At 39.8% G+C, this 19069-nt stretch overlaps 1 protein-coding gene across 1 annotated transcript; it reads left to right on the top strand.

Annotated features, from left to right (window-relative positions):
- Positions 1–696: 696 nt before the first annotated feature.
- On the top strand, positions 697–12445 carry LOC134815933 (serine/threonine-protein kinase Sgk2-like). The gene is made up of 15 exons (XM_063824546.1): positions 697–766; positions 4550–4636; positions 4760–4835; positions 5523–5692; positions 6026–6066; positions 6462–6519; positions 6767–6850; positions 7587–7649; positions 7939–8051; positions 8249–8354; positions 9543–9725; positions 9977–10084; positions 10279–10329; positions 10638–10785; positions 10986–12445. Exons 1-15 carry the CDS (start codon positions 707–709, stop codon positions 11090–11092), a joined length of 1455 nt encoding a protein of 484 aa, XP_063680616.1. The 5' UTR covers positions 697–706; the 3' UTR covers positions 11093–12445.
- Positions 12446–19069: the final 6624 nt, after the last annotated feature.

Genomic DNA, 19069 nt, shown 5'->3' with positions numbered 1-19069 from the left:
ATTATATATTAACATTATAAATCTAAATCTTATGACAAATTGTTATTATCTTAACAGTTACTGTTGTAACTTAAGATTTTAAATTCGTATTCCTTGTATGCCTCGTATTCCTTGTATGCCTCGTATTCCTTGTATTCCTTGTATTCCTTGTATTCCTTAAATAGTTTTATCATGTTAATTGTTACTGTGAATTATTTAACTGTAAATGCCTGTCCGTAAAATAGTCCATTAATTTTACAGATCGCCACGTTCAGGGTCACGTTTACTGTCATATGAACTTCACTTGAATAGTTTTATCATTTCATATTGAGTAAAGATTGGCTGCCACTACGGACCAATTCCCAATCAGTAATTGTTATAGACCGAAAGTGCTGATTAACGATGACGATGCTATAGTCATGCTGCTTTTAAGTTTGCAGGTTTATTACACTACATTATTACACTACATATTTACACTACATATTTCAATGTTGAGAATATTTATTTCATTACACTACATATTTCAAGAACTCTGAATATTTCCGATAATTTCCAGCTTATTAACAAACGATATAAAGTACCTCCAGTAATTAATTTAAGTACTCAAGTATTTGTCATCATACTGCTGATTAACACATGGGCTAAACCGATGATTCTTATTTTACCATGATCTCACGATCTGTATCAGGACAAAATCAGTAACTTAACCTCAATATTCTTAATAAGGATGTCAGAGGAGACTAGTGTAACTGTCGGTGAAGCTGAAGCTAAGGACTCTAAATTTACTGTGAGTACCTTACTGTTCCATTCATTGTTGTTGTGAGGTGGTGTTTTTCCTAATTTGTGGGTATTTATTATTATAGTTGGGCCTTCTCTTGTCTTGCGCCAACAAATCATCTAATCTCATTAATGCTGGCCCTGTCAATGACGAGCTACGAACGATCCTTGCCAAAATCTTGTCGTGACCCACCTTAACCTCGGGTTTCCCTCGGATGCCTAATTTTGTCTGTTAACTAGGTATATCGTTTATATAATGTAATGATCCCGTTATGCTAGGATCAACCTCGTTATCGGTTTGCAAAGATTTGTCTCGTAACTTTGTAAAGTCAATGTGACATAGTTCGAAAATATTTGAAATTTTTTGAATGGTTTCATCATCATTATATCCACCCTCATCATCATAAAATCTGTCACCACTATCACTCATTATTTCAGCAAAGGGGCTATAGCGAGAATTCACATTAGGAGAACACACCTTGCCTACCTAAACCATTTGTGGGGCAGAAAGGTGCCACTTAAAAGCATTTAGTATGTCCTACATGTTGAGGGGCTTTGAGCATGGCTCACAGACCTCATTGTTAGCTTCTGCCTTCTAGCTTCAACAATTGGGCCTCAAATTCTGATCAGAGGCCCAACATATTACATAATATAAGTGTGGCGGGTTTGTAATCACAATATTGGTTGTTTTCCGCACAGTTGGGACTCTCCGCTCAATGCTTTGTGAATTATGAGTGGACCATGAGCAAAAGCTGAACATAAACAAACTGTAGATTTATTGGCAACCGCTATTATCGTTTATACTTGCTGATCAGAGAAGACAAGGGACAGCAGTCTTACACAATACTTATGGAAAACGTCTAACATTCCTGCAATATAATACCAGTAACCAGTCTATTTGCCAACTTTAAGAACAATGGTATTCTATATATATCAATCCCCTCATTAGCCAAGTTAGCCCATCTTAATAGTGTAATCGAAGTTGTAAACTGACTGTTTTCACGCTAACAGATTGCTGATCATGAATCGTTTTTTAACACGCTCAGCACCTCCACCATACGAACCTAGCAGTACTGACACTGGGCTACATCTCCATATTTTACAACTTGCAGGAAAGTCATGGTAGTTTCTTCGTCGAGTTCAGGTAGAGTGCACTGTGTATACCGTCATGATTTATAGTAGATTCAGGTAGAGTGCACTGTGTATACCGTCATGATTTATAGTAGATTCAGGTAGAGTGCACTGTGTATACCGTCATGATTTATAGTAGATTCAGGTAGAGTGCACTGTGTATACCGTCATGAATCATGATTTATAGTAGATTCAGGTAGAGTACACTGTGTATACCGTCATGATTTACAGTAGATTCAGGTAGAGTGCACTGTGTATACCGTCATGATTTATAGTAGATTCAGGTAGAGTGCACTGTGTATACCGTCATGATTTATAGTAGATTCAGGTAGAGTGCACTGTGTATACCGTCATGATTTATAGTAGATTTCAATGAGTTGTAGAGTAGGATCAATATAGTTGTGTTGATTAGATGGAATAAGATATAATTGATAGTTCGAAGGAATAGGGTGTCCATTTCATACAGTTCTTTATTGGTTATCTGAGTTGAGGATACAGTGAGTTCCGCTATTACATGTTACTCTTTATTGGTTATCTGAGTTGAGATACAGTGAGTCCGCTATTACATGTTACCACGTGAACTTATTTCTAAACCCGTTTAGATAAAATATAGTCCTGTAAAATCTGCCAACCCAAAAACGATGGTAATAAACTGAACTTGTGAATTGCTAGATCTCATGAGTCAAATAATTTGCGCCTAGGTAAATTTTTCAATAACCACACTCGCCTGCTATGATTGCTAATTCATCAATGTCCTAATTGTAGGCAACATTCAGAGTCATTATTTGGACCGTATCTCCTTCTTTACACCCGGAGGGGACATCGTAACTAGGGTCCCCCGTCCTCGTCATCCTCATAGTACACTGAAACACCCCCACTTACTACCTTCCCACACAAGTCTTTAGACCAAGTGTGTGTGTGTGTGTGTGTCGACTGATTCTAGAGAGGCTCCCCAATGATGCAGTATTTTCTCAGTGCAGTATCCTGCGTCTAACTTGTTAAACCGCTAAAATGATTTTTATCATCTTCTTGTGATTGTTAAACTCGCATACGGCTACAGTATGAATAATTATTGTGTAATAGATGTAGTATATTATTTTAGATTTGACCATTCTTCTATTTAACTCTTATTCAAGTCAATTCAGCATCAAAACCCTATTTCAACTGATATCAATACAACTCAACAAAACAAAAATTACAACGAAGAACCGTCACGTATTTCAAATGTAAGTCCTTAAAAATGTCTCCTTTTATTGATGAGAACTGGGAAGTATCCCGCCACTCTGCTAAACCGGTATTAAAGTATTGTAGGCAGAATAGTAGGTGATACAAGAGCTCTGCAGTCTGGCGACTAGTAGGGGCATGATTTACCTGGTAACATTATGTCAGATGTTCTTATACTTAGTAATATTACAGACGTGTAGCTTGTTGCTTTATATAATACCTCATTATATTAGATTAGTCACTTGTCAAGCGAATGTCTATTAAAAGTGGGGGAAGAAGAAGTTGAGATGTGAAATCATTAGTTAGTCCTGATAGTCAGAGGCTGTTTCGTTGTTACTTTCAGAGAACAAAAGATATCAGCAGAGTAGCAGGGACCTCCAACTAATGCCCGGTAGCTTTCCTGTAGTAATACAAAGTTGGCGACTATGAATCAGGAGATTGGTCTTGGCACAGCGCCGAGTGCTAGTGCAAGTGGAGTAAGGGGACAGAGCTTCCGAAAAACTCATTGGGCCCAAGTGGCATGTGATTGGAGATAAATAATTCTAATGCGAGATCCCTTACAAAGGAAACCAGAAAAAAAGTTTTATTATTAACAGTTAACTGAAGGGTAGGGAGCCGAGATTCGAAATAAAAAAGGCTAATCCATTGCACCACTGCTTGTTTCCTTCCTCTCATTCAAGAAGACAAATATTTGCTGGGTGATAGGTATAGAGAACTAGATATAAACTCACAAAACTGCCACGCGAGTTCCGTCATTTGTTATTTCAAGCATGATCGTTACCAGTAACGGTATGTTGATGATAATGTGATGAGTTAAAGAAGATTCTGACATTTAGAATGGGCCCTGTTTTGTAACTTCTGATTTCATGCACTCGTGTATATTGTATGTAGGAAATGTGATCATTTCAACTACTCAGTACTCCAATTGGCTAGTACAATTTAATTCCTTATTCAGTTAAATAGGGGTTAACTCTTTATGTTATTATCACCTATCCCATTTTCAATTGTGACCAACAAATGTTTTCTAACTTTGAGCTGTGATTTAAGAGTTTACGATATTCAAGTTCAATAGTGTATGAGTTCCGTCATCCAGTAATGCCATGGTGCTGGTTACAAGAACAATGACCGCAATTCTTGTAAAATAATTCAAGTAAAGTCGGTATAGTGATGTCATTATGCAAGCATAAAATAAACAAGCTTGAATATGAACAAGGGGAAGGGGGGGTCATGAGTATTAAGATAAGAAGATAAGAAGCTTGGAGAGACATTTTTGAGAAAGTGAGAAATCCATGCTGAATTTCTCAGATTGAAAAATGATATTTGAGACATTTTTGAGTATTCCCGGCGCCCCTCCCCCCCCCCCCCCCCCCCCCCTAAAACAGCCGCAATATTTATCAACGAGGTACGTGATACTGACTTTAACTTGGCATTATTCCAGCTGTATAAAGTTGCTGTACAGAAACAGAATGGTGCTAAGTGGTACGTCTTGCGAAGGTACAAGGAATTCTACGACCTCTATCAAACGGTATCTTGGAATTATTTATTCTATTGTTTAATATCTAGCCATTTAAAATCTTACTTGACAACTAATTGCTTGACGAAACGCTCAACAAGTGCTATTGAACTGATAATTTCAATGAATTTTCAGCTGAGATCAGTTTATCCCCACGAAATGTCAAACATCAAATTACCTGGGAAGAAAGTCTTTGGCAATTTCGATCCAGGTATGTTCTGTTTGACCCTTATCTGTCAACCACTTAATTCTCAGAATGATCTGTTAAATTCTCAGAATTTTATTACATTTCTGGTAAACATCCGACCGTACCACTGCACACTTCAGTATTTAACTCAAATATGTGCATTTATGTGAGTGTGTATTAGCAGCAGTAAGTAACCAATCAACAGTCTATTATAGCTGGTACAGCAGGAAGTATTACTTCACCTGGTACGGGTGTGATATGGGTGTGTTTCTTATAACTAGTTATTTCCTTTTCGTTGTAGACAAGTTCGCGCGTTAAAAACATTTAGCGCGCCGCCCGCGCGCGCACGTTTTTAAGCTTCTATATAATATATCTTATCATGCTGTATTCTGATTTGAAGGTACACAAAAAAGTACAACAAAATAATATGATCCTTTGAATTCGTGCACAGATCAAACAAAACTAAAGAGCATTCTTCGAATTCTTTGTGCAATCGAATCATCTTAATTCTTCAGAATATTACAGATCCTGAATTCTTGGTATCAAGATTCTCTAGTTCATCCAAACGCTGTGTATGTGTATCGATGTCACGTCCGTGTCTTTAAATTACTCTCACTACAAAACTTCTATTAAGCCGGAAATTATTGGTTCCTCCATACCAGATATAGTCATGACATAATCTTTACAGAGTCACAATATTATTTATTTCAGCGTTTATAAAACAGCGCGCCGAAGGTCTGAACGAGTTTGGGTCACTGTTATTTGAGAATGAGAGCTTAAAGACCTGTAAAGAAGTACAGCGTTTCTTTGGAATTGATAAGCAGCCAGTAGACGCTGACAACAGTGTTGGATTCAGTGCTGATGATAGCGTAACACCTGAGGTATGATGTTGAAGGTGTTTTTAAATAAGTTTGTCGTCTGATATCACAGATTACACTGACTGACTCGTATTAAAAATGTGCATCAAATCATAAAAAGAGAAGTTGCCTTAATTTTTAGTGATCTCAGATGGTAGGTTTATATTGTGTCATTCGCATTTGTAAGTTTTAACAAGTTTTCTGTGACAGAAGATAAGGAATTTTATCAGCGCGTGAAAAGTGTGATTAGAATTATATCACGTTATAACAAGGTACCTGCATACCACCAACAATATATTATCGTGATATCATTCAGCACCAGGTATGACAATTTCTTTTTAACTGTCTCTTTTTCAGTTAGATGACGGCATCAACCTGGGTACAACACACAACAAAAGGTAGGTGTGACTGCCTGTATTTCGCGTCATCATCATCTCATGTTGAACCTAATTGAATTTCAACACGAGAACTGATAAAATTTGTGACGTGTTGCAAATACCGGCTACACATTTTAGTGTAGTTTAATTTAGTCCACTAAGTTTAATTTAGTCCACTAAAGCGGATTAGAGTTCAATAATCCAGAAGCTTCTCGAACTTTCCTATGAGTTTGTAACGATTAAATCACGCAGTGCTAAGCTGTCGGACTTTTCTTTCATAAAAGTGATCGGTACAGGTAGTTTTGGGAAAGTAAGTTACGTGTGTTCAGAGTGGTACCTTGATTCTATATCTATAAATAAATGTAGTGTTACTTCCTGGAATCAATGTGGAAAGTCGTCAATCAATTGCCTTTCAGTGTAAAGTATACAGATTTTGAGATGATACGATTTATCGGGAAGGGCAGTTTTGGAAAGGTAAATCATTTTAGACCTGTTCAAAACTAAGAATCTACTGACATCTTTCTGACACCTTTCTGGAATTTTTCTGACTTTAAATCTGTATTAGGTGCATCAAACTAAGACATATGACTATTGACTTACTTGGCTCTTGAGTTTCCATCTTCAATAATTTGTTTCTTTTATTAAAGACTCCCAATGTGGTTTTGTTGAATGTTCGATTCAGTGTGAACTGATCACCGTACTGTGAACTACATGTTTTTAGGTTATTCTTGCTAAACACAAAGAGACAGGCAAGCACTACGCTCTTAAAGTTCTCGAGAAGCGATTGATCATTGTCAAAAACGAGGTAAATACATCTTTCATCTTCTCCTTTAAATTACATATCCACTGCTAGTTTAGATGTTAACTGCGTAGGTGATATTAGCGTCTGAGTCACCGGGGAAATACTACGCTGTTAAAATAGTCGATAAGAAAACTATCTTGAGAAGGAAGGAGGTAAGACGTCCTGTGTAAAGTTAATTGATCAATTAATTAGTAATTAATAAGTTGATATATTTATCAATTAATTGGTGGTTTCAATTTTAAAACTGGTGAAGTCGTAGTTTAGATGATTACTGTAGTTTACAAACTATTTATAGTTTATAAACAGTTTATAAACAGTTTAAGTTGAATTGTGGACTGCGGGTCAAAGTAATTAGATGTAGTAAAATGTGGTAAATTGTGGTAAAATGTGGTAAAATGTGGTAAAATGTGGTAAAATGTTATGTCTGCTATGAAAAAGTAAAACATTTCTGTTAGTTTTTATGAGTATTTTTAAGTGTTGTCAGATATATTTTGTGTGTGGGATCAGAAAATTCTAAAGCGAGAATCTGTCGGAACCTTTACTAATCGTGTTAGTAACGGTTATTAAACAAGCAATTTCTAAGTGCACCATCAATGCGTAGTTACAAGAGACTATAATATATGTACATTCTAGGCACTGTGACACGGACATTTTTGAGTAGAATCTTTATTTGTTATCTTATTTCGTTAAATGCGTAATTTGATATTCACTTTCTAACTGCTCTCTTCCCGATATCCAGGCAAAACACATAATGGCAGAACGAAATGTGCTTATCAGAAACGTCAAACATCCCTTCTTGGTGGTCAGTAAGAATTATAGGCATTTTCCGTATTATAAGTTAAGAAAAACGCATCAATACGTTTTGTTGAGTTTTCTTTATTACAATTTACTATTTTTACAGTAATTTCTCGAAAAGAAAATTTAAAAAAGTTCTGGTTACTATACAAGCATATTATATTGATGAGAAGTGGCCTCATTTCAGCGATATTCTTATAATGATGCAAACACGTGTACACAGTTAAGTGCACACTGTTTTGAATACAGCTGGTATATAAGGGGTTATCATCCATCGTTTTATTGAAATTTTTCAGGGGTTGAAGTACTCGTTCAAGACACGTGACAAACTTTTCTTTGTATTGGACTATGTGAACGGGGGTGAACTTTTCTTCCACTTACAGAGGGAACGAACGTTTCACGAATCAAGGTTCATAATACACTTCTTATTTGAGCACTATTTCATGGTACCTTTATCGGTAATAACAGCAAGGAATTCGGTTCTCCTTGATGTATATGAACCGATCTCTTTTTTTATTTACACTTGATCATGATAGCAGTATCAATTATTATGGAGAACATTTTTGACGGTTTCGTTTGACTGATACATATTTTTCTCCTTTTCAGAGCTCGATTCTACGCAGCCGAGATAGCAAGTGCTATCGGATACTTACACAGCATAAACATTATCTACAGAGATCTGAAGCCAGAAAACATTCTTCTCGACCGAGAGGTGAGCGTTATTTTCAGTCCTGTTATAGTTGTGTTCATAATGTTAAAATGTAAAAATGTTATTATCACGTCATATCGATTGCAACTTATATTAGTATTGACAAAGTTCCCAATTTATCAACACCATATAAGTTGGAATCTTAGAATTATAATTCACTTATATTTTTGGTGTTCAGTTAAGTGTAAACTTAACTCACCTATATTAACCATCTGTACAGCAGTCTTGAAGATGAAGTTGTCAGAACTTCTTGTCGTCAATGTCTTGCTCTTGAAATACTCCACATTTTCCCTGCTATTTATCATGGACTCTGTTGACTTTACTCTGTTGATGGTGACCTCATAGTTATCCTGTGTTACTTCAAGCAGGATCTCAATCTCTAGTCCATCTACCAGGTCCATCGGAAAAAGGTACCGCTTTTCGTAGCCTAATGCTGCTACTGAGGCGTATATGTTTCATACTTGCTGGAGACTAAGAAGTAGTTCAAGTTACCCCCCAAAGGTGTTTTCGTGTAGTTTATCCGTAGTAGCAATATCAATGGTAGGTTTTCGCCACCATCGGTTAGGAAAACTCGTGCTTGAATGCCACTTGAGTGCCCAGTCTTGTAAACTCCTTTGAACTCAAATCTTGAGCCTACAGTGACAGGAAGTATCGGTTGTCTAACTTGGTCAGTCTGCAACGGGATCTCTAGAATTTTCTTTGTACCTTCAAGGCCAACAAATGCAATGAGTGTCAGTAACATGTCGACTGTCGAAGGGGCATAGCAAATTCTCTTTACTCGCACAAGAAATGATGCTCAGTGTGGTTAGGCCTCTCTTGGGAGAATAATTTGAATAATAAACAGGATTTTGGCACCTCACGGGCTAAGTGACTTACATTTTATACAAGGGTTAACTATAATTATACAGGCTTCTCTGTAAGCTGTAATAAGGTTCTTTGTGAGCAGTTATTGTCCTCTAAAGGTTTTCTGAGTGCTGTCTTTAGAGAGTTAGCGAGCTAGACTAACCCCATGAATAATTAATCTCCTAGAATAATTTGGAGGTTGAACCTCCCTCTAAGAGTCGGGTCACTTATAGAAAAGGAAGTTTGGCAACTTTAGAGTGCGGTAATAACAGCGCACGATAAAAAAGGTACACTACCAAAATGTGTTTCATTTTATAGTTATATATTGTTACTCTCTATTGCTTTCAGGGCCACATAGTGCTAACAGATTTTGGACTCTGCAAGGAGGGAATAGCACTGAACAAGACCACCAACACCTTCTGTGGGACACCAGAGTACCTTGCACCTGAAGTCATACAGAAACAACCCTATACTAATGCAGTGGACTGGTGGTGTTTGGGTGCTGTGCTTTATGAGATGATATTCGGACTGGTTAGTGATTTGTGGGGGCTGGGGGGAGGGGGGAGGGGGGAGGGGGGAGGGGGAGGGGGAGGGGGAGGGGTACTAACATATTTATTGGTTATTGGTCAATATTCCTATATTCTAATTGGTCTAATATATCAGGGATTTGCGAGTTTAGTGTTTCTGTTCTATAATTCCTTTCTCATTTTTGTTCTAATGACTTAGAACAGTAAAACTGAAAGTGTCCTTTATCATGAAATTAAGGAACCTTTATATTTCAGCCTCCGTTCTACAGTAAAGACACGCGGCAGATGTACGAGAATATTCTGTACCAACAGCTGCGCTTTAAAACACACGTGTCGCTGCACGCACGGAAACTACTGGAGGGGGTGAGCTTATGAACTATTTTAGATATTCCAAATTTAAAGTGTTTCCGTCTTTTCCTGCTTTTCTGTTATTTGTTGTGTGAAATTGCCATTTCAGCATTTAAATTTACCAAGAATTTACTTATATCTTGGTCAATTACGGTGAGACTGTTTATTTTTATCATGTTACGCTAACATCTGACATTTTCTCATCTCAGTTATTACAAAAACAAACGAACAACCGTCTGGGCTCATCATCTCGCGACGTGGTAATTTACTTATTACTTACTTCATTATTATTATTACTTCGTATTACTTAACTTTCCATTTATTATAATAACTCCATTTTACTTTGTCTATTTATACTTTAGCAGAAAGTTTCACATCGGTACTTCTAACTTTAATGTTAACTTAGATGTCCCTATGTTTTTATGTGAAACGCTCGCAAAAATTTCGCTCTCAGACTTCAGCATCACCCGAAAAAATGTTAAAATTCAGAATGATTACTAATATATTCTTTTAGTACCTTGAATTTATAAAATCAAATGTTTTCCAATAACACACCCTTAATTATCAGATGGAGATAAAGGAACATCCGTTCTTCAGCTCAATAGACTGGGAGTTGTTAGAAAAGAAGCAGATAACACCACCATATGATCCCAATGTTAAGGACAATCTCGATTTGAAACACTTTAGTACTGAGTTTACTACGCAGAATGTACCTGGTAAGTTTAAGGAATGTACCTGGTAAGTTTAAGGAATGTACCTGGTAAGTTTAAGGAATGTACGTGGTAAGTTTTAGGAATGTACCTGGTAAGTTTAAGGAATGTACCTGGTAAGTTTAAGGAATCACCTTCATTTGACCCTTCTCAATCTCACTTTATCGTTGAAATATGTATCTCACTGATAAAACCCCTTACTCCAGATTCGCTGGTAAAGTCTCCAGATAAGCTGAGTGTGAGTGTAACGGACCCGGACGACGAGTTTACTGGGTTTACGTACGTGACTCGTTCTTACGAGAGCGACGACTGAGAGCACGTGTTATAGTCGCTGATCGTCATGGTAACGAGCACTGAGAAGCCAGGAAGTGTCGTCATGGTAACCCGGAAGTGTCGTCATGGTAACACCTTTACAGCGGTTTGCTGTAGCCAACCGTCTGGTATACGGGAGAAACGGGTTTATGACGTAAGATGATGGAGGAGAGACTGATGTGGTGAGCTGTGTCATGCAGTGTGAGACAATGAGGGAACACGTGTTCGGACTGGAGTTTCTTGTTGTGGTTGTGGCCAGTATTGTTGCTATGGTAACGAGTTTTGAAAGTTGTAAATTGTTAAATTTTACTTCCGATTTCTAAAACTGATCGAGTAGTGGAGTTACTGATAGTAAAAATTACTTCACGTTAGTGAACGAATATGAACAAATATGGCTCCATGTTATCGACACTTCCGAAAATTTGTATTAAGCCGTTGCATACATACGATGATATCCGGAGAAATTTATAGAGCTTCTAAAATTCTAACAATATAAGACGAAGTTTTAGTTTCGTAGTCAAGCAACGAAACTGGCACAACTTACATACTCGTCCTAAAAGTTGTATTATAATTATTTGGTTACCTTACATGTTATTTTCGCCTTAAATTGACGTGACTTGATACGTTTTCCCCTAACTTTTCGTGAATATGTTTATTGTTTATACAGTATATTAATAAACGTTTCTTACCCATTTTGTGGATGTTGTTTATAATGAGATTTTGTATGAGAAAGAATGTTATTATTGTTGCTATGGTAACAAGTGCTATTGAGTATTGACCCGCCCGCTCAATCTTGCAATGCCAACGATGTCAAGGTTCTTCAAGAAGTTCTTGTTGGCCATTAAATCAACTACGATTCTCAAATGCTGCTGAAGCAGTTTTAACTGGAATAAATTATAAAATTGAGAATTTGAAAATGTGAGATTGGGTTAAGAGCTAGTTCTGCATATAATTCTAATAAATTATTAACGTGTAACACCGTTCTGTTTTGTGCGGTGTGACTTAAAGGGACAAGATGTGGCAGGAAAATTCCCAATGTTTTGCGAAAATTTGTACAATACATTTAAACTTTGATTAGCGATCAACTTCATTAATGGCCATGGTCTCTTGCTATGTTTTCATTGACTGAACCTTGCTTTTAACGTCATGTCACGTCGAATCTCAAGTAATTTCTAATATGCAGAGTTAAACCGTTGACCACTTTTGATTTTTGTTGCCATCAGATTGTGGAACAGTCACTTTCACCCTAAACAGGAGGATTTAAACCCAACAAATTCACCGTTACGCTGTCCGATATAAATTATTAATTGGAACTCTACTTGTTTATGAAGTTTATTTTTGTTTTACAAAGTTAGATGCATTGTTTAGCTGTGACTATTACCCACTCCCAGTGGCGAAACATACTTATGTGCTGCCCCCCCCCCCCCCCCCCCCCTGACCCGGCATTATGACTTCCAGTCCTCAATTTGGTTTTATACCAATCATTTAACTGACTAATTGGTTTTGGTCGTGGAAATTTCATCTTCAAAAACTGAAAATGGGACAGAGATTGGGACAATATGATTTTACAATTTTATTCGGGATTTTGACTTCCAGTACCCCAATTTGGTTTCATACTATCATCAATTAACTAACTAATTGGTTTCTGGGTAAAAATTTCATCTAATCTGTCAAATTTGTGTTCAGAAAATGTCATATTTGAAAATGGGACAGAGTTTCGAAAATACAACTTTTCGTTTTGTTAAGATTTCTGCTGTTAGGTTCCTCCTACCCGAATCAAACTTCCAGCACCTCAATCGTGTCATTTGGCATCTATAGTTGACTGACTAATTGGTTGCATGTCAGAAATCCGGCCGAAACTGTAAAATTTCGGTTCTGGAAATTTCAGCTCCAAAAACTGAAAATGGGACAGAGTATGGGACAGTATGATTTTTCCAATTTTTTTCGAGATTTTGATTTCCAGTACCCCAATTTGGTTTCATACCATCATCAATTAACTGACTAATTGGTTTGTGGGCAAACATTTCATCCAATCTGTCAAATGTGTGTTCAGAAATTTTCATATCTGAAAATGGGACAGAGTTTTGAAAATACAACTTTTCGTTTTGTTAAGATTTCTGCTGTTAGCTTCCTCCGACCTGAATCAAACTTCCAGCACTTCAATCGTGTCATTTGGTATCTATAGTTGACTGACTAATTGGTTGCAAGTCAGAAATTCGGCCGAAACTGTAAAATTTTGGCCTTGGAAATTTCAGCTCCAAAAACTGAAAATGGGACAGAGTATGGGACAGTATGATTTTCCAATTTTTTTCGAGATTTTGATTTCCAGTACCCCAATTTGGTTTCATACCATCATCAATTAACTGACTAATCGCCCGACCGACCTCCGACCGACCTCCGACCGACCTCCGACCGACCTCCGACCGACCTCCGACCGGCGCCCGACCGACCTCCGACCGACCTCCGACCGACCTCCGACCGACCTCCGACCGACCGCCGACCGACCTCCGATCGACCTCCGACCGGCGCTCGACCGGCGCCCGACCGGCGCCCGACCGGCGCCCGATCGACCTCCGACCAACCTCCGACCGACCTCCGACCGGCGTTCACCTACCGCCGACCGGCGCCCGGTCGACCTCCGACCGACCTCCGACCGACCAGCCTTGTCTGATCTATGACCAGAACATCTAAGGGCATCACAGACCTGTTATTGCCTCAAACTTCCATCGGTTTGAAACCGATAGTCCCTCTAAGAAGTGAGCCACGGTTCAAAGAACCGTGTCACTATTTAGCAGGTTAAGGTCTCGTTCGTTAACGGAATTAACCAGACAAATCACTCCACCAACTAAGAACGGCCATGCACCACCACCCATAGAATCAAGAAAGAGCTCTCAATCTGTCAATCCTTCCTATGTCTGGACCTGGTGAGTTTTCCCGTGTTGAGTCAAATTAAACCGCAGGTTCCACTCCTGGTGGTGCCCTTCCGTCAATTCCTTTAAGTTTCATTCTTGCGAACATACTCCCCCCGGAACCCGAAGTCTTTGATTTCTCATAGCGTGCCGAAGGAGCCTTACATGAGCGACCTCCGATCCGCAGACGGCATCGTTTATGGTTGGAACTAGGACGGTATCTGATCGTCTTCGAGCCTCCAACTTTCGTTCTTGATGAATGCTTTCGCAGAAGTTCGTCTTTCATAAATCCAAGAATTTCACCTCTGACAATGAAATACGAATGCCCCCAACTGTCCCTATTAATCATTACTTCGGTCTCGGAAACCAACAAAATAAGACCAAAGTCCTATTCTATTATTCCATGCTGAGATATTCAAGCGACTGCCTGCTTTGAACACTCTAATTTTTTCAAAGTAAACGTCGCGAATCCCGGTGAACGGACCGAATCACTACATGACTGAATCCCTAACGGACTGAATCACTACCAATCACTATTGGTAGGGATTGAGGTATATTTTAGGACTAAATCACTACCGGACTGAATCACTACCGCTAATATCTAAACCCAACCACTTTGATGTGATCCCTACTGAACTTTGCAATAAAGGCATAATTATTTCATAGTCCACCAGCACCGACTGAGGGTAGAAGGGTCCGTAGGAGTCCAGTTCGTTGAGGATGTTCTCGTACATGATGGTGCGCTTCCCGGGTAGGAGTCCAAAGGCTGCAGGGATTCTCCATCCAGTAGGGTGTAAGGCGTGGACTGTGAAGAGTTGAGTAAACAGGTCTGGAGAGGTCTTAAAGGTTCCATCCACGACGAGGTGATCTGACTGATAGATGATGTTGATGTTGTCTGCAGTACCAAGGAGGATAGATCTTCTGGTGTTGGTGTCGTAGGAGGAGTCCCAGAGCAACATAGTGTCACCACCGGGAGAGGTCAGGTAGTTAGGAGGAATCACCAGGTCTTCTAAGGAGATGGGGTTGACAGGATGGGAGTAGGCTGCCATTCTGGCTCGTCTGACTAGTCGTGCCAAGGACTTGGGATCACAGTTGAGCCGGGACGAGGCTTCGAAGGATAGTCCAGCGACAGAGTCTGCAACAATCTGCTTAGTTGAGTTCTCAGTAGTAGCTGCGAGGGTCTTCATTTTAGACTTGGAGCGGTGGGCTGCAATTTCTGCTGGTTGAGATTCGTGGTCATGAGGGGTAGCAGAACAGAAGGTGTCCTGGACAAGGATCAGGCGGGACTTGCACTTGTTGCACTTCCAGTAGGTCTTGTCTTCCCTCTTTCTGTTAAGGTGGTAGAGGTGACCATCGTAGAGGACGTTGCGGCTGCCTTTCTTTCTGCCAGGAATAAACTCGATGGATGAGGAAGACATAGTGGTATAAGATAAACACAGGCGTTGCGGGTTTATATATTATTCCCGCTAGCTGATTGAGATACCGAGCATGTGAAGGTTCACATCACTGTATTGTCGTATAGCAGGTCATTATGGATGACTTGATCCAAACCAGTTCTCGTTAGGGCTCCTCGTTGCGTACGTAAGTCTGTGTATCACATGTCTGACAGGCCCCATAGCAAGCACTCCATGAGAGCACCGGCTCAGATCACGTCATGATATTAGACTAGTGAACTAAGATCAACTGGTAGGGATTGAGGTATATTTTAGGACTGAATCACTACCGGACTGAATCACTACCAGTAGTGATATTTGCGTGGTAGTGATTCCGTCCGGTAGGGATTCAGTCCTACAATCGCGAATCCCGCGCCCACCCAGTTAAGGGCACACGCGGTCTTCGCGAAGAAGAACAGACCGATCAGTACACGATCCAGAGGACGGACCAATCGGCCGGTTCCGAAATCCAACTACGAGCTTTTTAACTGCAACAACTTTAATATACGCTATTGGAGCTGGAATTACCGCGGCTGCTGGCACCAGACTTGCCCTCCAATTGTTCCTCGTTAAGGGTGTTATATTGTACTCATTCCGACTGCAGAAGCCGTTGGCGCCTGCAACGTTATTTATTGTCACTACCTCCCCGAATCGGGATTGGGTAATTTGCGCGCCTGCTGCCTTCCTTGGATGTGGTAGCCGTTTCTCGGGCTCCCTCTCCGGAATCGAACCCTAATTCTCCGTTACCCGTTGTCACCATGGTAAGCCAATACCTTACCATCGAAAGTTGATAGGGCAGAAACTCGAATGAAACATCGCCGGCACGAGGGCCATGCGATTCGAACAGTTATTATGAATCACCGAAAAGCGTCGTTAAACGCATTGGTTTTTAATCTAATAAATACATCCCTTCCAGAAGTCGGGACTTTTCGCATGTATTAGCTCTAGAATTACTACGGTTATCCATGTAGTAAGGGCACAATCAAATAGACGATAACTGATTTAATGAGCCATTCGCAGTTTCACAGTATAAAAGTTTATACTTAGACATGCATGGCTTAATCTTTGAGACAAGCATATGACTACTGGCAGGATCAACCAGGTAGCTTTCATCGCGGTCTCGACATCGGGATTGCTCCCTCTGCCGAGACCGGCCACACGAGCAGTGCACGAAGCGACTGCCGGCAGCTTTTGCTAGGTAAGCGTTTCGTAACGAAACTACTTGTTTGCCTACACCTTCGAATCTCCTCGAACGGCAATCGCACAAGATCAACTTTCCGAGACGGGCTTTCGGCCGAATGGAGCTGCTTGGGCGAGAGAACGTCCTTCGGTGCGAGTTGACTGACAGCCACAACGACGATCTCTCGAGAGAAATCGCGTTCTGACACCAGACGAGCTCACGTATTGCTTTTTATAGCTTTTGGCATTGCCTATTCGTACAACCGATTCTCCCTTTCTGCATAGGCCGTAACGGCCTTTGCATCACGCATCCGAGCCAGCGAGTAGCCGGTACTCGTCACTGATACCCTCGAGCATCAGCTTAGTCCGAGTTTTCGTTGACTCTTACGGTCGATTTTTTCCTTTTCCCCTACATATAGTGCCAGAACGCCGCGCGTTGCGCGATTGTCATAAGTCAATATTGATCATTTTTCAAAACGTCATAACTTACCACATTTTGCTCAATTTTGTTAAATATTTTGATCGAATGTTAGTTGATATACATTCTATTGTTGGTGAAATTTTGAAAGAAAACAAAGTTAATTTGGGGCAACAAATTGGAAAATTGTATCGAGTACGTCACCTGGCATGTTTTATTCTCCGATATCGTAAACTCGCTTCCAAGGTCAAGGACCCGGCATGTTTTCGCGTATCGTATAATGAGAAAGAGGCTGTGTTGCCTCCTTCTGTACGCCAGAAACAACTTGCAGGATACTCTAGTAAGGGAGCTTCCTCCCTCCCTGTGACCTTGATAGCTGAGAATTTGTACCATTAAGAGAGGCAGAGTTACTCCCGCCGTTTACCCGGCAGTTCAGTTGTTGAAGTGCCGGCCAGGAAGATGGGAAGATGGTGATATCGGTTTCTCTGTTAAGGGGGGGGGCCAATGGGTATTTTTTTGTGAAACTTGATTTCGAGATAGCAGTTGACCAACAAACTAGGACCAGTGACCGAACTTTTGAGGGGGTCCCGGACCCCAACCGCCAAACGGTGCGCGCAGGGCAGCCACGCCCATATTTGGTCCAAATTAGGCCCAATTTAGCCAAATACCCTGTACATGCCCCAAACCCAGGTTTATGGTGCTCTACTTGTAGCCAGTGGTCTCCTGAACTCGTATATGAAATTTCATCAAGATTGGACAAAAAATGACTGAGTTATGAGCCAAAAACCATATGCCCATATTTGGGCATACGCACCAAATTTGGTAGATTTCGTCCCATAAATTGGTCAAATATCAATATTTTTGAATGAAACTTACTTTATATGAAAGGTAAGCCTAAACTACATATTCTCTGTAATTTATAGCTTTATATCTGTTTAAATGTGGGTACTAAGGCGAAAAAACCACAAAAAATGAACTAAATTGCCCATATCTCGGTTCGCGATATTCGCGGAATTGATCTCACCAAAATTGTAACAACTCAATCAGTTTTCAAAATTTTTGCATGAAATTTTTGGAATCGACTCGAAATCGCATTTCGACCTTATTTTAAGAACGGATTTTTGATTTAGGCCTCAAAAAAAATTTGGCGGCCAAATTCCAAAATTATATTACAGAAATTCAGAATTTGGCCGCCAAATTTTTTTTGAGGCCTAAATCAAAAATCCGTTCTTAAAATAAGGTCGAAATGCGATTTCGAGTCGATTTCAAAAATTTCATGCAAAAATTTTGAAAACTGATTGAGTTGTTACAATTTTGGTGAGATCAATTCCGCGAATATCGCGAACCGAGATATGGGCAATTTAGTTCATTTTTTGTGGTTTTTTCGCCTTAGTATCCACATTTAAACAGATATAAAGCTATAACTTACAGAGAATATGTAGTTTAGGCTTACCTTTCATATAAAGTAAGTCTCATCCAAAAATATTGATATTTGACCAATTTATGGGACGAAATCTACCAAATTTGGTGCGTATGCCCAAATATGGGCATATGGTTTTTGGCTCATAACTCAGTCATTTTTTGTCCAATCTTGATGAAATTTCATATACGAGTTCAGGAGACCACTAGCTACAAGTAGAGCACCATAAACCTGGGTTTTGGGCATGTTCAGGGTATTTGGCTAAATTGGGCCTAATTTGGACCAAATATGGGCGTGGCTGCCCTGCGCGCACCGTTTGGCGGTTGGGGTCCGGGACCCCCTCAAAAGTTCGGTCACTGGTCCTAGTTTGTTGGTCAACTACTATCTCGAAATCAAGTTTCACAAAAAAATACCCATTGACCCCCCCCCCTTAACTGGAAGACTGTCAGACATGGCTAACATCAAACATGGTCCCTGCAACAACTAGACCGAAGAAATCAAGATTTTAAAAAATGGTTCAAAAACGAGGCATTTGGCTATGACTCTGCGCGTCTCGAGCCTCCGATATCGCAACTTCGCTTCCAAGGTCAAGGACCCGGCATGTTTCGGGTATCGTATT

This window comes from Bolinopsis microptera, chromosome 5, assembly GCF_026151205.1.
Source record: "Bolinopsis microptera isolate Bmic1 chromosome 5, MBARI_Bmic_1.0, whole genome shotgun sequence".
NCBI classification, from domain to species: domain Eukaryota; kingdom Metazoa; phylum Ctenophora; class Tentaculata; order Lobata; family Bolinopsidae; genus Bolinopsis; species Bolinopsis microptera.
This window is presented reverse-complemented; position numbering and strand designations above follow the sequence as displayed.

Coding starts and splice junctions, on each gene's coding strand:
- LOC134815933 (XM_063824546.1), top strand. CDS start 707: ATGTCAGAGGAGACTAGTGTAACTGTCGGTGAAGCTGAAGCTAAGGAC. Junction 4,836..5,522: donor CTTTGGCAATTTCGATCCAG/GTATGTTCTGTT, acceptor TATTTATTTCAG/CGTTTATAAAACAGCGCGCC. Junction 10,330..10,637: donor GCTCATCATCTCGCGACGTG/GTAATTTACTTA, acceptor CTTAATTATCAG/ATGGAGATAAAGGAACATCC.